The 27292-nt window shown below is 38.3% G+C and overlaps 1 protein-coding gene across 6 annotated transcripts; it reads right to left on the bottom strand.

Annotated features, from left to right (window-relative positions):
- Positions 1 to 168: 168 nt before the first annotated feature.
- On the bottom strand, positions 169 to 16470 carry LOC6632835 (uncharacterized). Of its 6 annotated transcripts, none has more exons than XM_002056307.3 (9): positions 16087 to 16470; positions 15256 to 15585; positions 7018 to 7697; positions 6165 to 6463; positions 3826 to 4515; positions 3527 to 3750; positions 2520 to 2692; positions 1804 to 1927; positions 169 to 922 (listed from the first exon to the last, which is right to left on the bottom strand). In XM_002056307.3, the coding sequence occupies exons 3-9, from the start codon at positions 7482 to 7484 to the stop codon at positions 791 to 793; spliced, it is 2109 nt and encodes a 702-aa protein (XP_002056343.1). In that variant the 5' UTR covers positions 7485 to 7697; positions 15256 to 15585; positions 16087 to 16470; the 3' UTR covers positions 169 to 790. The 6 variants fall into 6 exon arrangements, with proteins under 6 accessions (XP_002056343.1, XP_032289594.1, XP_070063338.1 ...); XM_032433703.1 differs by having other exon boundaries at positions 15280 to 15585; XM_070207237.1 differs by having other exon boundaries at positions 16208 to 16470.
- Between the last annotated feature and the right edge of the window lie 10822 nt (positions 16471 to 27292).

Genomic DNA, 27292 nt, shown 5'->3' with positions numbered 1-27292 from the left:
TGCCTATTTTTATCATTTACTTACCTCTTTAAATAAACTTTAGCACAGACAAACCTAGTTTGCTATAACCTTTAAATAAATATAAAAATGACAACGATTTTTTGCATTTTACACTTATGCATAAAATTAATTAATTAGTTTATTGATTTATTTTTACTTTTTGCTCCATTTTTATATCATATTCGATATTACATTTACGCAATTTGCCGCACATTTTACATGAATATAATAATAGGTTATTTTTTTTTTTTTTTGATTTTACTATTTCGTTCCTTTTTTGCATTATAATTATTGTTTTTTGTCAAATCAACTTAAATTATTACAAATACATTTTTTTGGCATTCACATACATGTGTTCATGTGTAATATAGTGCAATATCGTAAGCATTAATCGTAATTGTGTTCATACTACGGTGAGTACTTGATAAACACTCGTGCGTATACTGTGGGTGCATTTATAATTACAAAATAACACACACACAAACACACACACGAGAGCATAATTTACAATACTTGAATGCGCTGCTAGGAAACATCAATCACAATATATATTTATGTATATATGTAGTGTGTTTATATATATCAATGCTTTTGCATATTTATGTGTAGTTTTATAGACTGAAATTTCTAGCCATTGAATTTGAATGCCGCATTCAAAATGATTTGCATTATTCATTACACATTCACATGTTTGCAACTCAAATACATTTACGATTCTCATTTGATTTGGCTCCTGTTATTGGCATTGTATAGGCTGTGTTTACCATGCATATATAAATGTCGTCACGCCTCAATTGCTGGCATAGTCCTCGATGAATGTGTCGATAATGTAGCGCTTCACCTCGTTAATAGATGTCCTCTTGTTGCTGCACTGCAGCCGCTCTTGGTGCTCCGGCAGTACCAGCAACTGTTGCAGCTCCCCCTGAAAATATATATATATGTATGCATGTATTTTGCTTAAATATATTAAAAGTGAACGTTTGAATGGCAATTATCTGCATATTAAGTATTTTTATGGGACCAACGAGGCGTATGCGTTATCGGCTTTATACAGCATTTAAAGTGCATAACGCATACGCCGCGTAGCATTCACAGTTATCGCATTAAATTGTTTGCACAATTTATGGGCTATCGCCCACAGCCCACAGCCCCACCCGCACCCTGCCCGTTGACAGTGTGGCAGTTGCAATTCCGAAATTGCTTGTAAAATGTCGCACGTTGTTTTTCGCAGCGCTGCGGGCGGTACATTCGGTGAAAATCAATTGGGAAATTAATAATACAAAAATGGTTTCCGTTTATGGTTCAGCTGTGTTCGAAAATGTTTCAAATTGCATTCAACGGTTATCAAAGCGTTATTAAAACTGTTTTTAATTATTTATAGTGATATTTAATATCGATTTATTATTGATAAACACAATATGATGCCTTCCTGGTGTGTAATTTTCTCAGACCTTTGACTTGTTGAAGGCTTTCACCAAAATTTTGATCATCGTATAATTCCAATTAATTTATAATCTTAGTTTTTCGATCCTTTAAAAACTGAAAAGTAATTAGCATTTCCATAAAGTGTCGATAACATTATTTAAACAAAAATAAAAAATGGTTTAACTAAAATCTTTACATAGCAATAATTGATCTTAAATGAATTGTTATTGCCTTTCAACAGAGTTTTTGTGTGATTTCGATTAATTTATCACCAAATGCGTTAAGCTATAGTTATTAAATATGTCAGCCAACAAGTGCTCAACAATTTATTGCTGTGCGCTTGTCAATTTGTTTTTTGGAATTTGTCCCAATACTCACATTAAAGCCGCGTCCAATTTCCACATCCGCGTCCAGGGGCAGCGTAAACAGTCGCTTTGAGACAACAAAACTGTTTGTCCACAAGCAATCGACGTAAATCGATATGAAATCGCCATTTTGTATGCTGTGTGCAGCAAAAATGCGGCAACACGAGTGGCGAGCGGTGCAAATAATTAAAAGACATACAGAGTATTATGTACAGTGGCATAGAAAAATGTGCCAACGGCCGATGACAAATGGCGCCCACTTTAACCAAGTGTCAATTTGGCAGCTGGTGTAGCTGTATCGAATATAAAAATTCACACATACACATATACACACACACATACAGCCGCAAACAAAGCGACACTCGATATTCATGTATTTGAGTGCATACGAGTGTTTGTGCGTGCTCGTGTGTGTGTGCGTACTTTTATGTGCGACTGTGCGTGCTATTTGCATGTGTGTCAAGTGTGTGTTTCAAGTGTCTCCACTGTGTGCGTTTCATTGGCCCAAGCGATTTATGTTAATAAATTGAAAATGCAAATAAAATGAAAGTGTCAATGACGGGAATGGCCATCAAGAATCACACTCACACACACGCACACCCACATAAATCCATTTAAAGCACGCACACTGATTGCCTATCTAGAAAAAACAACAACAACAGCTCCGACTATTTAATCTCTCTCTCTCTCTCTCTCTCTGTCTGTTCTCTTTCCCCCTCGCACACTCACCTGATAGCCACTTGATGCCAACGATAATCATATAAATTGAATTTCACCGGCAACATTTCCGTTGTATTGTCGCGCTCCAGATACAAACGGAGTCCATCCTTGCAGGCCTCCAGATACAAATTGTGTGTCCCGTTGCGTATGGAGAAAAGTGTCGAGGCATTTTTCGTATCATTCTGCAAAATGAATGAATTGATGAAAAGTGGAAAACCTCTTTGGCAATGTTTATTGACGCATAGATTATAATGACTTTACGTGAAATGCTTTGTGTCGAGTATACCCGACGTTGCCCGTGGCACGTAAAAAATTAATTAGCGCAAAGGTCTTTGAAAACTAGTTTTAAGCCGACCGCACGGTAAAACAAACATTCATAAATTCGTTTCAGCCAATTTTCCACTGTTGCGCGCGAAATTTGCCAATTCGCTGAAGCATTCATTAAGTTCTTATGCAGAGTTTAGAGAATTAATTTGAAGGCAATCGGAAAAAACCTAAAACTTGGAAAGGAATTTGAGCGCGGAACTTAACTCACCAAATCTTTAAGCTCCTTATTCACCAAGGAGGGATGGATTTTCCAAAAAGTGCGACAAAGATCTTTGGGAATTTTTTTAAAGCCGATCGGATGGTAAACAAAAAAGTTTGAAGCAAACGTTTTAATCGAAAAGTAATCGTTTTAAAATTATTTAGCTCCGCCGAGAAAGATCGATCTATAAATGAAATATCTGTATTAGCTTGCTTGCGATTATTTTCCGTTTGCTTGAAAGCCTCTCCGGAAAAGCCTCGCGCTCATTTAAGTACATGCGCTCATATTCTTTGCTTGGTACTAAATCATTAGCCTCAATGTAACCTCTAGGAACTACGTCAAGCGAATCGATAACAAGACAATTATTATCGATACGTTTCGATAACACTTGTCTTCATAAGTGTATGTAGGATATATCTACTGTATTTGATCAATTAGGACAACATTTCGATCGGTGCTTATTTAAAATATTTCTTTACAATTTCGTTACCTTTGCTCTCAGAGTGATCATCAATGTGAAGTTCAGCATATTCCGCCAGCTGCGTATGTAGCCCATATTTGCGGGCGTGGACGAGGAGGGCACGCCCACAGAAACGGGTGTTGTCAGCTCTGAGAACTCAGCTGGCGAATTGTCGTAGCTGGCGACAGTTGGCAGCTCCTCAGCGACGGGCATGGGTAGCTTCTTGTAGAACTTGAGCAAATCGCTGATATCATCTGCAAATGCGCAAGGGGCGGGACTGGGCAGTTAGTACACAGTAAAGGACTCTGCAGGATGAGGGCAACACTTACCGCTACACTCGAAACTGTTGCAGTTGCGCTGCTCGATGTTGTAGCCCTCGCATAGCAGTGTGGATAGGGCTAGGCTCTTGGTCACTTTGCGTTTTTTGTGCTGATTATTTGCACGTGTCCTGCGACGGTCATTACGTGCAACTGCCACAAAGCTGACACCTGTGCCTGTCGCTTCATTACCGCCGCTTGTTGGCCCAGTTGCTGCTGCTGCTGCTGCTGCTGCATTTGCAGTTGCAGTTGCTGTTGTCGTTGTCTGGGTGCTCATCGACTGCTGCTTCGTTGGGTCGAGTGGGAGGTCAACAGCTGCTGCTGGTTGCATCATCAGCAGCAGCGTATCCTCTGGCTCGTCCTCTGTTCCACCCGCACTGGCAAAGTCGTCCTGACTGAGCACTTCATTATTATCAGCATTCAATGTGGCTGCTGTTGCTGTTGCTGCTGCTGCTGCTGCCGCTGTCGTTGTCTCTGCTGCATCATTATTCGCCTCGTCAGCGTCCTCGACATCCAACTGCTCCTCCTCTGCCACCTCCTCCTCCTCTTCGATCGCGTCGTCATCGTCCAGATTCAGATTCAGATTCATATTCATGTTAATGTTCACCAGTGGATTGTCCAGCAGACAGCGACGGAAACGCTGCTGCACACCTTTGCCGCAGGTGACGCTGCAAAGCGTAAAATCGCTCCAATCGTCCCAGCCTATAATTGATGAATGCAGCACTTGTCCATTAAATTGCCCAACTCTCGCAACGATTAGCATTGCATTAACTCTGTGAAATAGGCGGCATATTGCTAGCTCTTTGCAGTTAACTATAATGACAACTATTGAGGGGCACATTCAAAACCTTGCTTGAAAGCGAATATTTTTTAAAATTGAAGGAACTGCGATTAAACTGGGTCTACGAATCTGACTAACCAGGATTACAAAACGTCTAACGAGCATCTTGCAGTTTTATTTTTTGCTAAAAAACAATTTAAGGATGCGACACAAAGCAAAAATCAAATAACAAATGTCAAGTGTTGAAATAGCTAGTAAGGCCTTACACAGGAAATTCACCCTGAATTCAACTATGGCTAAAAAACAAAAAACAACTAACAACATGTAGCACAATAAGGAATTGGAAACTAAATATTTATGGAAAAAAAAAGAAAATGCCTCATACGCCGAGCTCATGTGGATATATGTACGCATGTATGTATCTGTGCATCTTTGTATCCATGTATCTGTGTAACTACATTTGTGAATCTCTGTATCTATGCAACTATGCCAGTCATAATCACTAAAAATATAAAAAAAAATCTAAGCTTGGTTTATATGTTCTGCCTTTCACCCAAAAAAAAACCCTCTTGAATTGTTGCCACAATTTTTTTGCGTGTGTGGCTGTCGGATGGGGGGGTCATACTATCTATCTCTTGACACAAAAGTCAAGTGTTACTTTCCTCAAGGGCTGCAGTCAGTCTGAAAGCGCCTCGTGCTTGTGCTGTCAGCACAGAAGGATAATCGGACACACGGACGCATGCTGCGTCATCATCATCGAAATATTTTTTTATATAGTATACATTTTTTATAGAACGAGCTGTGCATGCACACAGGCATGACAACAAGTTTGTTGGGTAATTTCGATGGGCTGCCACTTATCAATCTTCATCTCAGATTAATTGATTAGAAACATGAAAGGTATGAAGGAAAAAATTTCGAACTACGCGTTGTCCTTAAGAGTTGCAACATAATTTAGCTAAGCGTTATACATTTATAAATTGTTTTGTATTTAACGCAACTAAATTAGAAAATATCGGGGTTGAATTTCAGCTTAAAGCCTATGAAAATCATTTTCCATAGATATTTATAGTATGACATTGAAGAATTTTCTCTTCTTTTTTATTGAAAATATTTCCTTAACTAAAAATCAAGTCAAGAAAAGCTGAAAGCTAACAGTCTATTCATATTTATGATATATTTAAGAATTTTGAGTCTTTTTTTATTGGAAATATTTATTAAATTTCAAATCAAGTCAAGTAAACCTGATAGCTTTCAGGCAAGTGAAAAGAAAAAAGAAAAACTCTTGTCGTATGCACGTGGACTAACTTGATATGGGGGAAATTGGGGAGCCAGCATTTAGGTTTGATTGGCCGACTGAGCAGTCCACCGAGCTACTTATACGTTGTAGTTCCGAAACTCGAACCGGAGATGCACGTAAACTCCACAAACATCCGCAAAGGAGATTTGCTGAACAATGCAACCAACAGGCGAAATGCGATTAACAAGCGGAAGTGTGACAACAACAAAAACAACAAACACTGCGAAAATTGGGGCAACAACAAGAAGCAGGCTTAAAGGTTCAACTTACCCAAATGCTTCCAGATATGATTCTCGAATTGCGGCGTCCAACGATGCAGCCCGTTGACGCTGATATGCAGCACATCCTTGTCGTTGGCCATGTCAACGGCACCACCCAAGCCTGATCCCTGCGGCGGTCGCTGCATCTGTCTGGAGGCCACAGCTGCGCCCCCCGGGCTGCCTGGGAAGCCGGTGCCAGTTACCGCTGAGGCAGGCAGTAATTTGCCAAAAGCAATTAATTCCGTGGGCAACATTTTCAGCATATTAGCATCGAAGCATTGCAGCGGCTGCAATGTGGCATTCAGTTGCCTATGAGAGAGCCAAGAGAGGGAAAAACGGGTAGGTAAAGTTAAAGCCAATAAAGAGTCAGCACAAAACGAGAAACCGCACATCCACTAAGTATGGGCACCACATATCTGTTGAAAATGCAATTAGGCATCCAATTCATAGCGGCATTCTCCTACTTCAGTTCTTAATTAACTATGAGGCCGATGCACATTCGCCAAATTAAATATCGAGATACTCCGATAATTCATTTTATATTTTTAATACTGAGCAATGACCCTAATTGAATTGTATATTTTTTATAAATAAAAAAAGTAAAATTTTATTTACAATCTAAGCTGTTTCAATACCTTCTGTTTAAATATGTGCTAAGTGTCTAAGATTGTACATACTTCTGATTCAGGAGGTAGCCCTGTCAAGAGATAAACTATTTTTAAAGGAAATATTCTTAATGATAATCGGGAATCAAAAGTTGATTTCTTGGAACATCAGCTTTCCTTAAGGATAAATCCAAACATTGCAATTTGCAAATTTTAAACATGATTTTTGATTTTTATTAAAAAATTAGCTGCACTTACCCCGCATACTGATAGGCTGAACCGCTCCCACTCCAAGCATTGGAGCCGCTGAAAAGCCCGCCTCGTCGCGCTCCGCTGGATGCAGAGCCGTCGGCGCCCAGGCTGCCAGCAGCGGCGCCATTGGCCATTTTGAGCAGCGATGCGCCTTTGTATATCGTTTCAGGAGTTAATGTTATTAAAATTGTGGCAGCCTGCGATGCAAAGGCCGTGTCCACCGCCTGTTCGGCCAGTTCGGCATCGGTGAAGATGCGAGCTGCCAGAGCTTTGACAATTACCGGACTGGTGCGAATCAGCTCTGCGATGCCTTTGTGTGCGCACCGACGACGATCCGCGGTCGTCGTTGATGTAGGGGCTGCCGTCGCAGCTGCGGCAAGCAGTGGCAGCAGCAGCATCCAAATTGCCGGGCAGGATAGATGATGCAGTCCCCTGGCTGCGCCCATTCCTGATGCAGCTGAAGTGGCCGCCATGGACAAACGATATATATATGTATATATATATAAATATTTTTTTATCTGTTTGATTTCGCTAACGAATTACGCTCAGGTTGGCATTGCACTTTTTTATCGCTCTGCGGCTTCAATTTACTTGCACCAAAAGTCACGTTCCGGCCCTGATTCTTTTATGGGCCACCAGCAGCGAGAGCTGAGCGCACTTAAAACGCGTTGACATTCATTTCTATGCTGCAAAGATAAAACACACAAAAAAGTTAGAGAGACAAAGATGGCAGGGACAATGGGTAAAGCTCATTTAAATAAATTGAATGTTATTCTTAGGTAAACCATAATTTATGATTATGCAGGTCGTCAGAGAAACGAAACTAACCGAAAAATTACAGTTTGCGCAACAAAGCGAGAAGCGTAGAGCGAGAAGAAAAGTTAAGTGCACAGAAACGTAGTAAGTAGTGGAGTATAACAAATGGAGATGAGAAATGAGAAGCCAATTGTGCAAATCATTAAATTAACAAGAAGCGAAGCGAAGATAAGTGAGAAACGACTTAAGGTTAAAAGAGAGCTTAAAAGTATACAGCAAGTGCACAGTGTAAATTAAAGTGAGAAGAGAAGAGAAATAAGCTAAGGAAGCGATGCGAGAAACATATTGAGAAGAGAAACTATTATGAAGGTAAGAGCCGAAGTTAGAAACAGCGTCAAGCAAGAAACGAGGGGCACGGGGAAGCGAGAAGCGAAGGGAGCAGCTAAAATGTAAGGTGAAGAGAGAAGCGAAGCAATAAATTAAAAGAATCCCGTAGAGAGAAAACGTAAAGCAAGCGAACAGCACAGTGACCAGCAAAATAAGCAATGCGTGAAGTGAAGTAAGAAGTGAAGCGAGAAGCGAAAGAAGTCAAAAGTATTTGCTCGTCTTAAGCATATCCAAACGTAACCCTTTCAAAATGAGCGCAAACGGACTATATACTGTGCACGGCGAGCTGCCTCATTGCTCTTGATTACCTACTTAAAAGAAAATAATTTCACTTGCAGATTCTGGACATTTATTTGCATACTGGCCATGCAATTGGGGATTACATGGGTGGAACGTGCACAACATGACCCGGAATATATATAGCTGGGACATGTTTAATGTTTCAGTTTGAAATTTATTGCAGCTATTAAAGTTGAAGAAACGTTGCCATGCTGCTGAAGACCCAGTTTCCATTCCCCGCACAGACCACAGAAATAATTAAACGAAATCCTTTGATGCAGTCCATTTAAGATTTTTGCTTTACTCAGCACACGATTTGATAGGGTGCCGCTCTTTAAAGGGGGGATAACGCAGTGTGTGCGCCATCAAAGTCAATGCATTTTCTTTCGTATCCTGCTGCAGGAAATAAATATTTCGAATAAATATTTTAGCTATTTCGTAGCTCTCTAAGCCAGGCAGAAGCAAACGAAATTCAATGGCCATGCATTGTCCAGGCTGCTGGCTCCTGGCTGCTGGCTACTGGCTGCTGGCTCCTGGGCCATTCTTCGCCAACATAAACGTGCAATAATCAAATAGAATTTTTACGCACATAAGCGATGCATAGCCTCATAGCTCGCCCCATCCTTATCCGGGCAGCACATCCTGCTGCTGGCAGAAACAATGCGAGTAATGGCAGGGCAAAACATTTTGCCAGATAAATGTTGGCAGTTGCCCCTTGGCGGTGTGTGTGCGTGTGTGTATGCGGGACTAACAAAGTTACGACTGCCACTGAAATCATTCGCAATGTGCATATCCTGCGCTGCAGGCGCATCCTTTTTTCTCGAACAGAAGGAGTTATGTAAAATAAAACCCACCGGCCGTGCAAAATTGAGCTCTCAATTGTTTTATGGCATTGTCTGTTCCAGTAAAACAAAGAAAAACAAAAAACAAGAATCATCAGAACAATGTCCAGAATAGACGAATATTGTACACCTTTGCATACTTTCCCAACTGAACACAGTTTTTGTAGAACTCAATTTTCGAACAATTTTACATATGGCTAATATATCTTCTGTACAGTAGGTCCATATATATATAAATAAAACTATAAATCTTGTAATTGACATTTAAATTTAAACTATCTTGAAAATATACTAAGCCCGAAATCTATATGATATCTTTATGTACATATATGATTCAATAAAAGATGAATGGCGAATCTCATCAAGACAGGCATGGCTATGACGACTCGAATCAGGATCATATTCAATGCGATCGTAGATGCATACTGCCATGTGTGACACATTCTGTGACAAACTTATAATACCCTTTTGCAGGGTAGAGGGCTAGTAACTCGGTCAAGTCTACCGTAGAAGCGGCCGAGTTACGGTCTAGGGGTTCCGATGGCATTTTCCATTTCGTGACCATTCGTCAGTTCACTTTCAACTTTCAGCAGAGTCTCCGGGGGCGGCAATCAGTGTAATTGTTATTGTTTTTCTGTTTTTATTTTTCCATTGCTCCTGGTAGCCACTTTTATTTCGTTGTTGAACTTTTTTCTTCCAAATAGACAAGCAATCGGTTAAAAGCAGTTGAATACCAAATAAACCGGTTATAAGGCCTAAGAGATGACAATTTAAATTAAAATATAACCACATAGATCCAGTTGAGAGCAATTAAGTTTCAGCTAGACAAATGTAAAGAGTATTTTGTGGGACTAAAGTTAATTTTAGTACAAAAACATCTAAAACCAAATGTGAAAAGTGAACATGGATGACAAAGTAAGAATTTTAAATGAATTTCCATTTGTTGAATTTGGCTTTTTAGTTATGTAACCTTTTTTGCTTTGTTATATATAAATACTCGCCATTTATTAGCACTTTTTCTCACATTTGTAACATTTGTCCCAACAAAAAAAAAGTTTTTTCTATTTATCAATCAAATACCATTTTTCAAATTAAATATATTTAGTAAAAACTTTTCATTTTCTAGGAAACTTTTTGCCTCAATCAGTTTGATATGGGACCAGCTGTTGATCCGTAAAAAATCATTGAATCATTTCAGTTTGAATTTTAAAAGAAATAAAATTAAAAAAGAAATATATTTGGCTTGCGATTGAATAATAAAAGGCAATGCAGACAATAAATAAAATAGGAAAAAAAAATAGCTAAAGCAAAAAAGGCCACATTTAAAAATGAGAGACTATTATTACAAATAAATTGAAGGCCAGTTGAATGTCCACCAATCGGTGTATGTGTGCGTTTGTCCGGCTGTGTGTGTGTGTGTGTGTGTCCGGGTGTGTGTGCTGGTAAGTTGTGCGTTTCGTTAGCAATGCTCGACATGATTGAATATCAAAAGCCAGTTGCCAAACGCAAATCTCTGGCATGTTTCGACCGGTTCCCCGGACACCCAAACCCGAGTCCCAACAGAGAGTAAGGACGGGTCGAAAATTTAACAAGTACGACTCTCAAAGGACTCGTAAAACTGATAGCCGCCCACTCGTACGCCCGGCCAGAGTTGAAAAGCGCCGCACGTTTTCGTAAAGTTCTACAAGTGGCGCAGAGAGAATTGCCACTGGGCTGTTGGCGGTCGGTGGTTCAAAGTTGGCTTCCTGTTTGGGAGGCAAATTTTCTGCATAAGCCAGCAAATATATTTTGTGCACAAATTATGCCTTAAATGCCCCTGGACGTAGTCATTTTGACTTAACATCCTCGTTTCTTTTTTCTCTCTCTGTCCCTCTCTCTCTCTCTCTTTCTCTGTTTTGGGTCTGAGTTGCTTGTGTGTGCCACACGCATACGCAATTATCCTCGGGGACAACTGTCGCCTTTTATCAGCACGAATGATTAAGCTCGAAATGTTTTAAAATTAATTTTATGGCGTCACCTCAAAGAGCCAGACATTCGCTGGGCCGTAAGCTGGGGCTCACCATTATGCGGATTACGGCAACTGATATTCGTGTCCTCTGCTTGGCATAAATAATGCTTTCTGTGCTTTCTCTATCCTTAAACCACAATAAAAACTGCTATAAAATAACCAATTGCCAACCCATATGCCACACAGATTTGTCGCGCACCATTCGAAAGAAAGACGCGAAAAAAAATACCCACACATTTTGAAGCTCCATTTTAGTGTCGCATATTCCACATGCCATAGAGATGATAAAAAAATGGACATCCAAGTAGTTGATAGGTGTCCGCAACCATTGTCGGGCGACAGCAGCGACTGCCATTCAATCGAGTGGTTCCTATTTTCCATTCCCCGCCATTTGCCACGCACTCGTGCAGTTTTTCCGTACTATCCCACTTTTTTTGCCAGCTCTCATAATATGTAAATTATTTTGCACCCAACACAATTGAGCCAACTGCCATGGGCAACGGGGTGAACGGGCCGAGAAGACGAGGGACAGGATGGGTTGGGTTGGGTTGCGTTGATTCCCTTGTTTGCTGACGAACTTTATCAATGAACGCAAAAATTCCTGCATAACATTTTGTTCGCCCGCCTTGCACTGCGCGTATGCCCTAGCAAAAAGCATATTCGACGTGTCATGCAGCAGGAGTATTTCGTAAAAAATTCGTATGAGAATAATATAATATAAGCTGATCGCCTGTTGTGTGAATTGAGATTTTTGAATACAATCATATATTTTAGCATATTTTTAGCTTGTACAAATACTCAGATTCTTTTATCTAAAATCAAGGCAAGGCTCAATCCCAACCGGTGCAAGCCTCTCATTTCTCTTCTTCTTTGTTTCATCTAATTTATTAAACAAATTTCCATACCTGAATTATTTTGTTTCCTTTAAGAAAAAACCAAGAATCGAACGTAGGCTAAAGTGGAGAGCCATACGATGGCTTTAAGTAATATATATGTATATATTTTTATTTTTTTATCAGTCATGCCGTATATTAATAGAAAATACATTGCAGACTCCGCTGATTACTATTTAAAATACAATTAGCTGAGCAAATTTTAATTTGTGCAAGGGTATACAAAGGTCGACCTACCGCACTTTCTAAACTCTTCTCTCATTTCTTCTTCTCTTTTTGTCGGGCCACGTATTGTGGCTATATTAAATTCCGATTTTATTGATTTATATCTCGTGCGTCTTCTACTTTTTATTCACTTAGACAGCAGCAACAGCTTTACGCATCTGTCTCGGCATGACAATGATAATATAATCACCGAAGAACATATATACTTATTTGTACTCCATTTAAAAAGCCTGTGCTGTAAAATGTCGTAGAACTTAAAGAGTCTCTGAAGAGCTTCTGTTTATCCAGTTTGGAATTTGAAGCTTGTTTATCTTAAAATGTGTTAGCTTTTAGTAAAATAAATAATCGTAGATACTATTTACTTTAAATAAATATTCTGACCAATTCAAAGCTCAAAGCTCTTAAGTAACATACCTGAACTTTATTTAGCTGATTATCTAAATATTTACCCAGCTAACGAGCTAAAGTTTGGATCTTTTACTTTTATTGATGAACTCAAAAACGATTGAGCTTATTAAAATATAAAAGTCCTTTGAATTAATGTTGGCCTAAAGGGAGTTGCACTAATTCCACCATTTATCAGGCATCCAAATTACTTAATTCTGATGCCAATTTCGAGAATAATGATTTTACGTAAGCCCACTTAACAACTACGCAAATAAGTTAGTCGGAGAAGTGTAATATGTATTTCAATTTTCAGCTTTTGTTTATGCAAAGTCATTTGAGACGAAAGTAAATTTATAGCCCATCAGCAAACGGCAACATCAACAGCAACAGAAAAAACAACAAAAGGCCAAAAGGTTGTGTGCTCCATTAACCAAATGCCCTGGCACCGGAAACTGAAAGGATGTTAAATCTGGCCCTCGGCCCGCAGCGCATTCCGGCAAATTTATGCGCACAATTAATTTTAAAATCCTAATCTCAGACAATATCAACATGGTTAACAGACAAGAAGGGCCCGCTACGAGTATATAAGATATACACCTGCTGCGAGTATTATTGATCTGAAAAAAAAAAATGTTTTGCTAGACTATGCACCATAGAGATATGCACAATACGTTTTAATATTTTTTTTTATCAATTATCTGTTTGAATATTTTTCTTATTTATAATTGTTTCGTATTTTATTTAAGGAATTAAAGAAATAATTCTTGAAAATAAACATTTACCAAAAATTTGAATTTATACTGAGAAAAGAAAATGGGAATCCCGACCGAGAAATTGATAATCATCGGATTCAAAATTTTCCAAGCTCAATAAGCTGTTCAAGCAAAATACGTATCATTCGCCTTCTTCTCGCACATTTAATTCCTTCTGTCTCGCCTGAGCAATTAATTAACAACTAAGCGCCTTATTTACTAATTGGGCAGGCTTTTAATTTTCGGCTGTGATTAGGCGCCTCTCCAAATACTAATTTGCTGGCTGATAACCAGTGGCAGTAGCCACGGCATAAACGTTAGCAGTTAACCCGTGCGATTTAAGTGGCCTCATTCATGGTTTAATGAGCACATCAAAAGCTAACTTTATAGGTGAAAGAGCTGCTCAGTTAAAGGAAAAGCTTCTTTGCTCTCAGCACTTAGTGCTGCTCGCTGTGCAGATGATAATTATAATGCCACTTAATGGTATAAGACCTATAGCCTTGCTCCTGCGTGTCTTCTGTTGTGCTTTCCCAACAATGCCATGGGCGTTATGCCCTTGAAGTTCAGGAACGGTATCGGAATGTTTAAATTAATGTTTACATATCTACGTTTAGAAACGACACAACTCCGCCGTTGACCACGGGGAGATTATGTTGATTTAAGGCGACATAGCTTCGCCGGGGATATGTCTTTGCTTGTGGAACGGCGGAGATATGTAGTGCAAAATTATATATTTATTATTATTATTATTATTATTATTTATTTTGCTACCCCAAATGCAATTTGAATTAATAAACAAATAAAATTTGAGTAGCTTATTGTAGATTCAACAGCTCATGAGCCCCATTTACCCTGGCGCCCAACTGCTCGCTCAGTGTCAATTCCGCTCCTGTATTACTCTTGCTCGTAAATTATGAACATTATCGCTAAGGACATTTAACTTGCAAATTACCATAGATCAGAATGCCACAATGATGCGGGCACTATTGAGCCACACACACTCACACTCACACACACACAAGCACATAACATTCATTCTATATTATCTTTATGTATACATTAATTTTATTGCATTTTACATATACAAATCGTGGAATATTCTACGCTATCGCTGCTAAACTTTGCACATTAACCTGTTACCTTTTCTATTTTTGTATATTTTCTAGCGCTTTCCCTTATGCTTTCAAAACAGCAAGCGCTGGGGTGCTTTTGTCATTGCCCCATTGCCATTAACAATGCGAGATTTTTTATTGTGTTTTTTAGAAACAATTGCGACTGTAAAATGACTTAAAACAAGCTGCCCCATATTCAATTATGCACAATGCGGCACATGTGTCCTTTGCAGCATATTTCTGCCCCAAACACACACATCCGCTCAGAGCCACATAAAAACATACAAGCGCATAAATCAATCTTCAAAGCAGCCAGCTTTATAAGATAGCAAAGACAGCCCACAGTTAAATATATTTTGTGGGTTCTTTGTCTTTCCCGTTCTGTATACAATTTTTATGTGTTTTGGAAAAGCTGTGTTCAAGTATTTCATTTATTCTTATAAAAGACAAGTTGATATTTAAATTCAAATATTGTTGAAGAATTCGAATTAAGCAGTCAAAAAGCATAGAATATGAGCTAATCATTATAATTCACAAATGATAAGCCTATGAAAAGGAAAAATATATAAAAATAATGTAAATAACCATCTTAAGATTACTCACCGCTCTGTTCTTGTTTTAACTGACCTATCCACGGTGCTTTTAAGTATCCATCATATTCAATTTTGGCACTCAGTTGGAATTGCTTGTGAATAACATTTACCAATGTCTGTAGTGGACATATGCATACATCAAAGACTCTCACTTAATTAGAGTCTTGCTTATTGTGGCGAATATTTCTAATAATTATTTTTGGTTGTAGCTCTCTTTAAAGCTACCCACTGCTTGATATTTCCCGCTCGAAGAAACACAGAGTCTATGAAAAACTGTATCTGAGTGATTAAATAAGTTCACAGATAAATTTGTATTCTTACAAAAGTTCTGATATTTAGCCTGAAAGTTTTAATTAAATGTTTATGCTCGTTTCTTGTAGTTTGTGCATATTGCCGTTTATGCTTGAATAATTCACACCGTAATTTATTCAATTAAAATGTTGCAGTCATTCATTTAAATTAAGTTTAATAAATAGTTACACAAGCTTTTGCTTTGGCTTTAGCATTGTGAAAATATTAATTTAACTGCGTAAAGGCAAACAAAAGTCGGTTTATTTATGATTTTAATGCAAAAACTTAATATTCAATAAAAAACATATGTTTTAGTTAAAATATAAATATTAACGGGGTAAAAAAACATATTTGAATTTTTTTTAGCTTTTTAAAACTCTAAATATATTATTAACTATCACGTGAGGAAAGTTATTATATGAAATTAAATATTAATGGCATTTTAGGCAATTAATTAATTGAATTCATCAATAAACAGGTTTATTCAAGCAATATTAAACAGTTTGAAGTGTTTCTATTTAGTTACATAATTGGCAAGCCACAAACTAACATGAAACTGACGGCTTTGTGATTATTGTGCGCATTTCACAGTATTTCATTAAATTGTTTGATTGCCCAGCTAATTGCCAAGCCAATTAAATTACACGTAACCACAATCAAAAACCAATTACAGTTTACTTAATTGCGTATAGCAACATGCTGCAACACAATAGCTAATACGCGCCACAAACTGTTGCAAGTTAAAATTGCTTGATTGGAGTTAAAAGTTTTTTTGATTTTTTTTATTTGTATATTTGAGTAGCTTTTAATTGAGTCAATTTGGCCACGAAAACTTTACACTATTTGGCTACGAAATCAACATCTACAAGTTGTCCAGCTGACTGTTGCCAACTCCGCTCTTAGCCAAGATTTGTGGCATTCGGTGAACGCGACGCGAGCCAACTGCTTGCCAACTACTTTGAGGCAGCTGCTTTTATACTGCGTTGCGGTCCTCCCAAATGCGTCGGCGCGGATAAAACGCAGCTATGATTTGGCTGCCAAAGGATGCAAAGAATGCCGGCTGTGTGCGATGCTCTTTTGCCAACGTTCGGCAGCGTTTGTTTACATATGGCGACAGCTGAAGTCAGAGACTTGGCATTTCATCCAAGTGTTGCTTAAGATGCAACTGTGTGTGCTTGTGTGGGGGTGTGTGTATGTGTGTGTTACAGTGAAGTTTTAATTGAATTGCGGCTGCAAGTTTTCAGCTGCATTTCTCACACACAACCCCAAAGCCACAAAAGGTGTGAGCCAAGTTTTGTGCAACAAAACTTTACAGCTTTAAAGTTTTTCACTTTTGATGCGGCATTATCACAGTTGCTCTGGTTTTTGTTTTTATTTTGTTAAATCTTATTCTTTTTTTTTTCTTAACTAAAATGCTACTTTAAAAATTGCGAATTGAACACAAAAGACGTTTCACGCTACACGCATACGTCGTGTTGTACGTGGGAAGGCGGCGCTCAAAAGTAGGCAACATAAAATGTTCATTTGCTAAGCGCGTGCTGTGTGCGTGTGTGTTCTGCGTGTGTATGTGTGTATGGCTGATAGAAACTGTGTCGAACACCTGTTGTTATTGTTGTATTACGTGAAAGTTTGTTGTTGTCGTTATTGCTGTTGCTGTTGCCCTCAGTTTGTTTCTTACTTAGCCTTTTCTCTAGATTTTGCCTGTAGCAAAACTTTTGATTTCCCTTTTGTTTCAGTTGCTGCTCTTTTCGCGCCATTGTTTTTTGTTGTTGGCAGAGTTTATAAGTACCCTGCCAGGTGTTTTGATTTATTGCGTTTTGGTTAAGTGCAGCAGCCACCAACTTCATTTTAATCCCCTTTTGTAAGGAACGTTTTGTGCATTTTGTGTGGCTTGTATTGCTCAGGGACAAGATTCGATAATAAAGATACTTTAAGTAGTTTTTGTTAAAATATATATGTGGGAAATTCAATAGGTACTTAAGTAAGTTAATTTATATAAAGGTTTTTATTTTAATTTAAAATAAATTTTGGAACTTATTAATAATTAATTTAATTCATATAATTTGTAATTGTAAATGCAATTTAATAAAAATAACATATTCCTCTATCCCTCCTCTCCGCAACAAAATAATTTTTCGGATTTTCTCAAATCAATTTCCAATTATTTATTAAGTCAGCCTTAAGTTTTTGACATTTTCTTAAAAGCAAACCCGCTTCAAAGAAACTTGAAGTGTTTTTAAGATTCATCAACAAAGATCTAAGAACTGAATCATAAATTATTGAAAACGCAAATAAATCAATCGTTCTATGTAGAACACGCCCTCAGCACTTTTTCATTACAGCTGCCCGGAAAGGAAAAAGCGTTGCATATTATCGACGCTACGATCCTAACTCATTTCGTATGCCCCTTATCTGCTGTGTTAACCCACTTAGAACAATTTAAGCGCTGTGCCAATTTCACACCCACAGCTACTACAAACATTTCCGGCCTCATCCCGATGGCTTCTTTGTTCGTCTGATTCGTTTCAACGCTAATTACAATTACGTATCCATCCAATCGCCGGGAGTGTGTCGGGGCGAGAGCTGCTCGCGACATGGTCCCATCGAAACTCCAAACATAGCCATGCATATTTTATTCTTTGTGTAGTCGGAAAAATTTCTGGCAAATTGCCTATCCCATTTACCATTTCCCCGTTTCCACTTTCGTTTCCATGCCCACTACTATGGCTACTCATAGTGCTCTGTTTCAGTTTTTCTCTCTGACCACGATTCGTTTGGCGTTCTGAAAGTGTAACTTAATTTGTTACCCCGACGGCGGTTACAGTAGCCAAAAACCATTTGGTACATGCACAATTTTGACACCCACTCCGCCTTCGATGCGGCATCAGACACGCCCAGTTACAAGTACGTACGGCCTGGTCTGGTCTGGTCTGGTCTGGTCTGGCCTGGCCTGGCCTAGTCTGGCCGCGACTGGCGTTTTCATTAGTACTCAATTAATGGAGCATGATCTTAATGGGTTTTCAACAACAGGCAGTCCAAATCGAGCTAAACCGAATCAGCCTAACACCACCCTTATGGGAAGGGTAGGAGAGGGGAGGGGCGGGCAGCGAGGCGTACCGTTTGCTAAGTACGCCAAATCAGCACAACTCTAATTGGAGGCGGACACAGCAGGAAAGTGAGGATGAGCAGGAGCATGGTCATGCGGCTGGGCATGCATTGTGAGCCTGCAAAAAGTTTATTACTGCCCAAAAAGCCAAAAACCTATTGACCAAATACTCAACCATACTAAACCACAAAAAAAAAAAAAAAAAAAAAAAAACACATGCAATCAAGTAAAACCGACTGCGCCATACTCTGTGCACGTCGGCTACATTTAATCTGTGCATTTCGAACTGTGAGTTACCGCGGTGTGGACTGGAAAGCAACAAATATACTCTATTTCGCTGTGTAAATAGAGTATAAAAGAACGATGTGTTAGAGTGTTTTCTTTGAGTGCGCTGAACGCTGGCTCAATTATGTGTGTGTGCCTGAACCGTCAATATTTGAGTTGGTTGAGGCAAGCGCCGTGTTAGCCGCTTGCTTCAAGCTGTTGATGGGTTTATGGCTTTGAAGTCTATTTGGCCAAACACTCGATGATTGATGCGGGTGCGTGGTACGGTAAATGTGCTTGGTTGCAAAATAAAATGGCAATGGTATAGCAATTATTTAATACGAACTGGTATTATTAGACGACGTTGCTTGATGAGTTAAGGTAGGAGATAAACTTCGTATAAGAAATATACTATATTTAATATAGATATAAATAAATGTAAATAAACAAGCATGATTATGTGATTGGCACCTATAGGTAATGATTTATTAATCGTTTGGGAACAGAGTATTATAAAGTATGTATTATAAACTTGCAAATCTTACATCGATTTATCGCATAGAGGGTGGATGTAAGACTGCTACGGGCGAATTAGCTTATGTTTTGCATAACATATTCTACAGACTTTAACTTTCGCCCTTTCAACCTTATATTCCTTTTTTACACAGGGGATGAATTTTTAGACGCAAGTCGCCACGGTTTTGATATATCTTAAAGAAAACGCATGATCGGATGGTATACAAAATGAAAAATTTGCCCGAATTTGATACTGTTTTCACATTTGCAATGGAATTCTGTACAACTGGCATTTAATGGACTTTTATTATTTATCCAAGGGCATTTTATTTTCAACATTCCCACTCTCGCCCTGCATCACCTTATCTTTTGTCATTTTTCTGACTATAAATATTTATATAACATAAGTATTCCCAATTGACATTGATCTGCGAGTTCCCTTCTCAATTGCCTGCTTAAATTTAAGACATCCAGCTTATGCCAGGCTTACGGAGTGCATGCAAACATAAATTTGAAGAAGCTGCTGCTGAATATTTAAATATTTATTTTAACAATTCGTGCGCAACATCTTCAATACCTCTTTTTGCCTCACTTTAAATTTCCTTCCCGAACAGATGTTTGGCCATATTCAATCAGTGTAAAAAAAGGAAAATGCACAGAATATCTACCATAACCAGGTCAAGGAAGAGGAGAGGTTCGGGACATGGATAACAACTGGTCCTCCGCCGGTTGGGCCGCCGGGCAAACGAGGCTAATATTTCAGCGGCTCGAATGGCGTGAAGCAATTGCTTTCCGGTTATTGTATATATTTACGGGCTATATTTGTTGCCAAGCATCTGGCTGCCGATAAAATACAATTTCAAACCAGCATTTGCCATAAGCGAATTGTCTGCGTTACCTTTTTTTTCCAGCTTTACCTCGAGCGATGCAAATGTTTTGTGATGAAAAACCACTTGGTTTAGATATAAAAATATATACATAAATATGCGATATCTTTGGAATACATTTAACTCTTACACAATTTTATTGCAGCTAATTTTCTGTTACTTTGCTTAGCAACTTTTATCAGCGGCTAACGCAAACAAAACTAAATGCAAGAGATTATTCAGAAACACTTATGCGCAGCTTGAACCAATTTACGAAATTATATTTTTATATTATCAAACATTGTTGAAATGCGATTCTAAGAAAAACAGCCCAACACTCAATGCAAATAAAATTATGTTGTATTTCCAGTAAACACAGTGTATGATTAGAAATGGGTTTAACGAAATTTGACGATTGCTTGTTACAAGAAGAGGAAATAATATAGATAGTCTGTCTATCTGTCTGTCCGTCTTTCGATTGTGTCGTAGGCAAATCAAATTTTTTCTTAATAATTATCAAATCGATAAGTATCGATCACCAAATCGATAAGCTTTGATTATAAAGTCAATTAAAATTGGATACATTAAAAATATAACCCAGAAAACTATGTTTAGCATAAATAGTTCTTAAATGAAATATACAGATACATTTTAAGTGATATAATTCTAGATAAACAATCTATAACAATAACAATAAAAATTACATCTTTTATTACTATTTCGGTACGTATGTATCATAGCTTCTTTCCAGGGTATCACCATGTCGGGCAGCCTAGTCAAGCTTGCATTTTGTTTACATACATTTTTACTTTTGATACTTGAAACCAAAAATTGAGCAGCAGCTCCTTTTGAGATCCTTCAGGCACAAATGAATGTCAGCGCGTTATTGTCTTTGCCATGCCATTTTGTTGTATGTCGCACGTTAATGAGATTTATTACAACAGATTGTAACAATATTTTCATGATGAGAAAACAGCGAGACAAGAGCAATTTAATTTTTAATTTTCCAAATGAATGCGTCCAAATTAGGCTCATTACGTTGCCAGATTATTCGCCCAAAATAGCATGTGTGCATGTGTCTCGTGCTGGGATTTTCTTTTGGGCGTTGGCGGTGGCTTCCTTAAAGTTTCTTAAATACTACTTAATACTTGTACAGAAAGTTTCTTTAAGCTGCAGCCCAGCTGTGAGCCTAGTTGAATTTTATCGTTTTTCAAGCCGTTAAGCAGAGTCCCCATAATAGACGAGCTCTGTGCAGGGGTTAGCTTTTAGTTGGGGGTGAGTGAGCGCAGAGAGAGGTGGCGCAAACATATCCCTATCCAATTTCCGAGCTGTCGTTCACAGTTGACCAACTTTCAATTACCCTACGAATGCGTGTATAAAGGTCCTGCAGGCATTGGCCGGGCACGCATTCGAGCTATTTTAGCTTCCATGTGATCTGTTCTTGGCTACAGAATGCTCTGCAAATATATGAGTATGTTTCGTAATTTTAAGTACATTACAATTTACAAAAATGTTCTGTTCTTATTGTGCATTTACAATTAAATTGCTTAAGTAGTTAAATTAATAATGCGACATTTAAATGTTACCTATTTAAAATAAATAATGAAAAGTAATAACTAATATAATTGTGGCCACAATTTATTTCTTAAATAATTTTATTTTTTTACAGTTATGTGTCTTGATTATACATTTAATTAAAACATTAAAATAAAATTGTTAAAGTATATTGCTTGCCACTCTGAGGAAAACAAATTCTTAAATCGTAATAATTTAAGAGTAAAGGATAAGTATACTTCCTTGAATATAAGGTGCGTAATTATTAAAAGAAAGAGTAATTAAAAGTCTCTATGCTCCATGAAGATTTGGATTTTCTGTTTTTTAGTGAGCTTTGTATGACTGGGTGTACATTATTTGTTGGCCATTTACAGCTTTGACTACTGCCGCCTGACCTGTTACCTTCTTCTGCCCCACTCGTCCTCATACTAGCCGCATCCGGCCTATTGGCCAGTCAGTTGCTGACGTTGCTCTCCGTAAAATCGCATAACAAATGATGTTTAATGCTGTGGCTGATGAAGCTGAAAAGGCCTCCAAACGCATTCCATGTGGTCAAACATGCGTGCAAATGGAATGCCTTTTTGCAGGCATCTTCCCAGCCCGCCCTGGGCATCCAGAATCCACCAACCTATTTTTGGCGCAAAACCTTGTTGGCGAAAACACGCTGCTCATTTGGCTTGATAATTTATTTTCGCATATTAATTTTGGCTCGACTTGGGTGCGGGAGAGAGACAAAATGAGAGAGGGAGAGAGAGAGAGAAAGGCAAATGAGAAATGTGTGATAAATGAACGGCGCTTAAATGCTCAAGGATACGAGTACTATTTGCCACAGGCAGGGCAGCCAGCAGATCCCAGAAAATTATTATCCTGCACAACACACACACACACACACACACAAGCACATACACACATATTGGAGTTCACGTTTAAAGATATGAGCATCAATATGGGCTAAATACGTATATATTAAAGCATAGAAGAATTTTGTTTTATTTGAAATAATTCTTATAGTTTTCAAATTCCCAAATGAAGAGCATAATTGCGTAATTATATTGCTATTGAGTTTGTTTTACTCTCTTTGAAATTATTTAAATAGTTATTCAAGTGATTTTCATTTTTGAATTACTTAGTTTAAGAAAAACTTGAATATGATAACAACAGGAATTATATTCCATAAATTCTTAAATATTGCAGTGCATTTTTGCTTGAGTGTGTCCCCGGCTTAATTGCTTTTATATTTGATATATTATGTATTTAAATAGACACACAGCGCATAAGTCGGCTGAGTATTCTTTTGGTTGATTAAAGTGTTGCATTTATCAGGCTTAGCCACTTGAATGCTTAACAATCGACTACATAATTAATGAGTTCTCAAATGCGTTTGCCACAGCTTCAAGCTCTTGAGGTCAAGGAGCTGGTGCTAATACCGGACTTAATCTAGTCAGTTCTTGCCAGCTGCGAGTCCATTAAGTCTGCAGATCAACGAGGCATCAAATTCCTATGTTAATACCCTGCTAAGTGCAGTATATTATACCCTGTAGCTAGCCACGGAATGCTGTCTATCATACCTTTGCACACAAACTTTTCTACTTTTTGCTTGATTAATATCAATATCAAATCAACTGCAATTTTTCATATTTACATGTATAAACTCGATCAGACAAAATTTCTGCATAACTGCCTTAAAGACAATCTGTCAAAAACTATTTCCATAATTAAACGAACTCTTAAGATATAAGATGTTTTGTTCATCTTTATCAATTTTCAATCGCCAATTATACATCACAATGGATTCAATTTCCTCTCATCAATGTATAAGTTCTCATTTTAATGGACCGACGACAGTGTTTGTTAATGCTTGACAACATTTTGTCAATAGAAATTTCACATTGTATATTTCTTCTCAAATTGGCTTTTTATCAATGCCCATCAGTTGAACAGCTGCCCACCTGCCCACTGTACCGACGCCATCAAACATCAATTGATATCATTCAACTTTTCGTGTGCTTTGAAATGTGAAGCAACCCAATTATATGATGCAGAATGCCATGAATAATATGCGGGCAAGGCATTGTTTGGGGTTGCTTGGAAGAGGTAGGCAGTTGGTGGCAGACAGGGTCTGAGGCAGGGTTGAGTGAGGAAATGTTAGAAGGTGCTCGTTGTCGGCATTGCAAGTGCTTTAAAAGACACTTGCCCTAAGTGCAACAGCTGCTGCTTCATCAACATCATCAACAGCAACATTATCATCATCTTAATCATCTGAATCATCATCGCCTTCTGCATAAGATGCCTTTGCTGCTTGTCCCCGGCACACATTTCCAAGTGTTTTGCTTATGTGTATGCACATTCACTGAGACTTCGTTTGCATAATAATTTAACTCATTACATTTCGTAGGATTGCAACTAGCCCCGAGCATCTCCTCTTCCCGTAATCAACATCTTCCACTCCAACTAAATGTGCAGAAGATACATTTATTTGCCAGACGTTGCAAAAGGATTTATGCTTCACATGTGCCGGCAAGTGGCAATTCTAAAGGCAACTATGAGGTCAAGATGTGGCTAGGCACACACTCACACACCCACCGCACACACACAACGACACCATTGCACACTCACATACTAAACCTTAACTGCTTGAGTGTTGCAGTTTCTTAAACGTTTTCATCATTATACCCTGTAGGCATAGGGCTGAAAGGAAGGTGTTCTGGTTTTGTTCGAGTGTATGTAGCCTGCATTTATTGTATTAAGTATATCATATATCATTCCGTTCGCTCGTACTATGTATGACCACAGAAACTATAAAACCTTAACCTTTATATCAGATATCTCTTCTAATCAGATCAGATAAAAACCGATAACAACCTCATATTTAGTCGATTCAGCATCTCGGTGCTACACACAGGGCGTCTTCTCGTTGGGCACACCCATTCAACCTTAAGCTTCATATTTAATCCCACTTCTTAGGCGCACACAGATCAGCTTCAAATTTAAATGTGTTGGTTGCTCATTCGCCCGCAATCGATAAATATCGAAAACAACCCCAGATTTCAGTGCTGTGTGCAGGGCGTCTTCAAGTTGGGCACACCCAACTAGTGTTAGACTTGCCCCAAGTTGCATGTAGTTTTAAAGCTGTTGTTGCAACAACTGTCAATGGCTCATCAATTACTTTGCGGCAATTGCCCATTTGCAGTTTAATTGATTTTGTCAACTTTCAGAGTCTTGAGCTATTTTGATAGGTCTCGCTGCCTTTGGACATTTGGATGCCATTCAAATCGCAATTTGCATATGCCGAGCTGAACCCACTGTGCAAACTTTGGCCCGGCGGCAAGTTGCGCGCTGCATGAACTTTGCGGAGTCTAAAGAGCCACATAAAATGTTCCACTTGCCGCATGCCGCATGCCACTTGCCACTTGCAAGCCAAGTTCAAAGTGTTGCGGCAAAACTTTCGCCTTGTCCAATATTGTTGCTCGGCTTTTGCCAAAGTTGGTCTCCAATTTTGGTTTGCCGAATTACAAATTTGCGAATTTTCATTTGGCAATCAGTTTGGCGCTGGGTTTATGTATCTGATAAGGGCAAATACTGATTACTGTTAAGTACATACAAATAAATAAAATGTAATCATAATTAGATGATCACAATTTGGCAATAACCAATATTTAAATAAATGGGGCCAGCCAAAGGGACATTGATCCTAATATTTGATGTAGGATATCATTTTGGATATTAATTAACAGAAACTATTGTTCATGCATTTCATAGCACATAACCTTTGTCTGCTTTTCTCGCTAAAACCGCTATAATTCACAACGAGTTTTGGCTTTACATGACTGACCAGACAGCAGCAAGCTTTGATTCTATAGTAAGCTTCTTAAAATAGCACATCAGGTAAGCTGCTCACCTTTTTCTTTTAACTTGTTTATTCCTTCTTGATAAAAATAAAATGAAGAAAAATTAAATGTTTATATTCCTGAACGAACCAGCCTAACCCTATAGAAAACTTAACACAAATATTTATTTAAAGGATAAGCCTTTAAATGTTTTCATATAAAACTCTCTTTATGTGTGCTCACTTGAGTATATTTGTGTACATCTTAAAGATGATTCATGAAGACCGTGCAGCATTTCAGCTTCTGTTTCGTTTATTTAATAAATAGCCGCCTTTATTTGCTGTTGTTGCAGATAGTACTATAGACATACATATTCCGTGTCCTGTCCTAAGCTGGCTGTGCAGAAATGCATTTACCGTCGCTCACTTAAACGTCATCTATTTTTATGCGTCGTCCTTTTGCCGTCCTAGAACTGAGCGTTTTCTTGTATGCCGCTTTCCATTCCATGCTGCTCTTTAATCTCTGCCCCATTCTTAGTTCCATGCCTGCCTTGTGGCGCATTTCCTTTGCACTTCTTGATGCAACAGCAATTCACTTAACTTACTCAAGTCGTTGTCGGCATAACTTCCGCACTTCTCTGCACTCCTTTGCAATCCTCAAAAAAATAAAAAAAAATAAACAAAAAAGGAGTAGAATCAGAGCGCTTAAATCCTGACGGTATAGTCATCCCACACGCTGAGCTTGGCGCTTAGTGTTTTAATGCCAATGCTCACACACATTTTATACAATTTCCAAGATGTATACATTGCGAGATCCTTTGGTTCATGCATTTGTACGCTTTATTTAACCATTGAGAGCAGATTCAGGGGCTGGGACTGGAGCCAGGCGTAATTGTGTGGGTCGAGTTACTGTTAGCTGTAATACGGGTCGCCAGACCTATTTACAGTTGGCAACAGCTAAGCACATGAAGCTGCAAATCTGCGCCAATCAAGCGAAAACACCTGAAAATATAGAGCAGCACAAAGAAGCTGACTCAAGCCGAACTTCTTGAGACAGTCAGTCTTGAAAATGTGCGCATATAAAAAGATTTTGTTTGCTGCAAGCTTAAAAGCTAAAAATATTTTATGTAATATTTATATAGATTAATCAATTACAAGTCGTATTAGATATTAAAGTTAAGTGAACTGAATAGCTGAACTAATTTTGGCAGAAAGGCAATGAAATAAACGAATATAAAATTGATTCAGTATCTAAATAAAATAACTAAAAAATAAATGAACTATTTTTCGTTCGCAAACCTATTTAATCATACCTAAAGTCTGCTTCCTATCATTAGCTCCAGCCGTATCATGGTCAAGTACACAATAAATATTCTACTTTCAGTTTGGTAAACAAAGACACACTTCAAAAATTATGTTTACCATTTCTTTCCTATACAGAACGTTTAGCACATGCAATGTTAATTCTCTTACAAAACCCCATTTATGAAACCCTTTGTCACATTATTGTGAGCCAGAAATGGGTTTTAAGTAGATCAACGATTTAACTGGTTGACCGAGTCACAAACTGTCAAGTGGTTGCTAATTGAACTGATTTAAGTACCTCTTCCTCACTCCACAGTGT

The sequence above is a fragment of the Drosophila virilis genome, chromosome 2 (assembly GCF_030788295.1).
Source record: "Drosophila virilis strain 15010-1051.87 chromosome 2, Dvir_AGI_RSII-ME, whole genome shotgun sequence".
Taxonomy (NCBI): domain Eukaryota; kingdom Metazoa; phylum Arthropoda; class Insecta; order Diptera; family Drosophilidae; genus Drosophila; species Drosophila virilis.
The sequence above is the reverse complement of the archived record's forward strand: the minus strand, read 5'-3'. Positions and strand labels throughout refer to the sequence as shown.

What these genes read in the sequence shown, in the direction of transcription:
- LOC6632835 (XM_002056307.3), bottom strand. Translation starts at nt 7,484, where the DNA reads ATGGCGGCCACTTCAGCTGCATCAGGAATGGGCGCAGCCAGGGGACTG. An exon ending in TCAGCCTATCAGTATGCGGG is followed by an intron (nt 6,464 to 7,017) that starts GTAAGTGCAGCT and finishes GCTCTCTCATAG; the next exon opens with GCAACTGAATGCCACATTGC. An exon ending in TCATATCTGGAAGCATTTGG is followed by an intron (nt 4,516 to 6,164) that starts GTAAGTTGAACC and finishes CATCAATTATAG; the next exon opens with GCTGGGACGATTGGAGCGAT.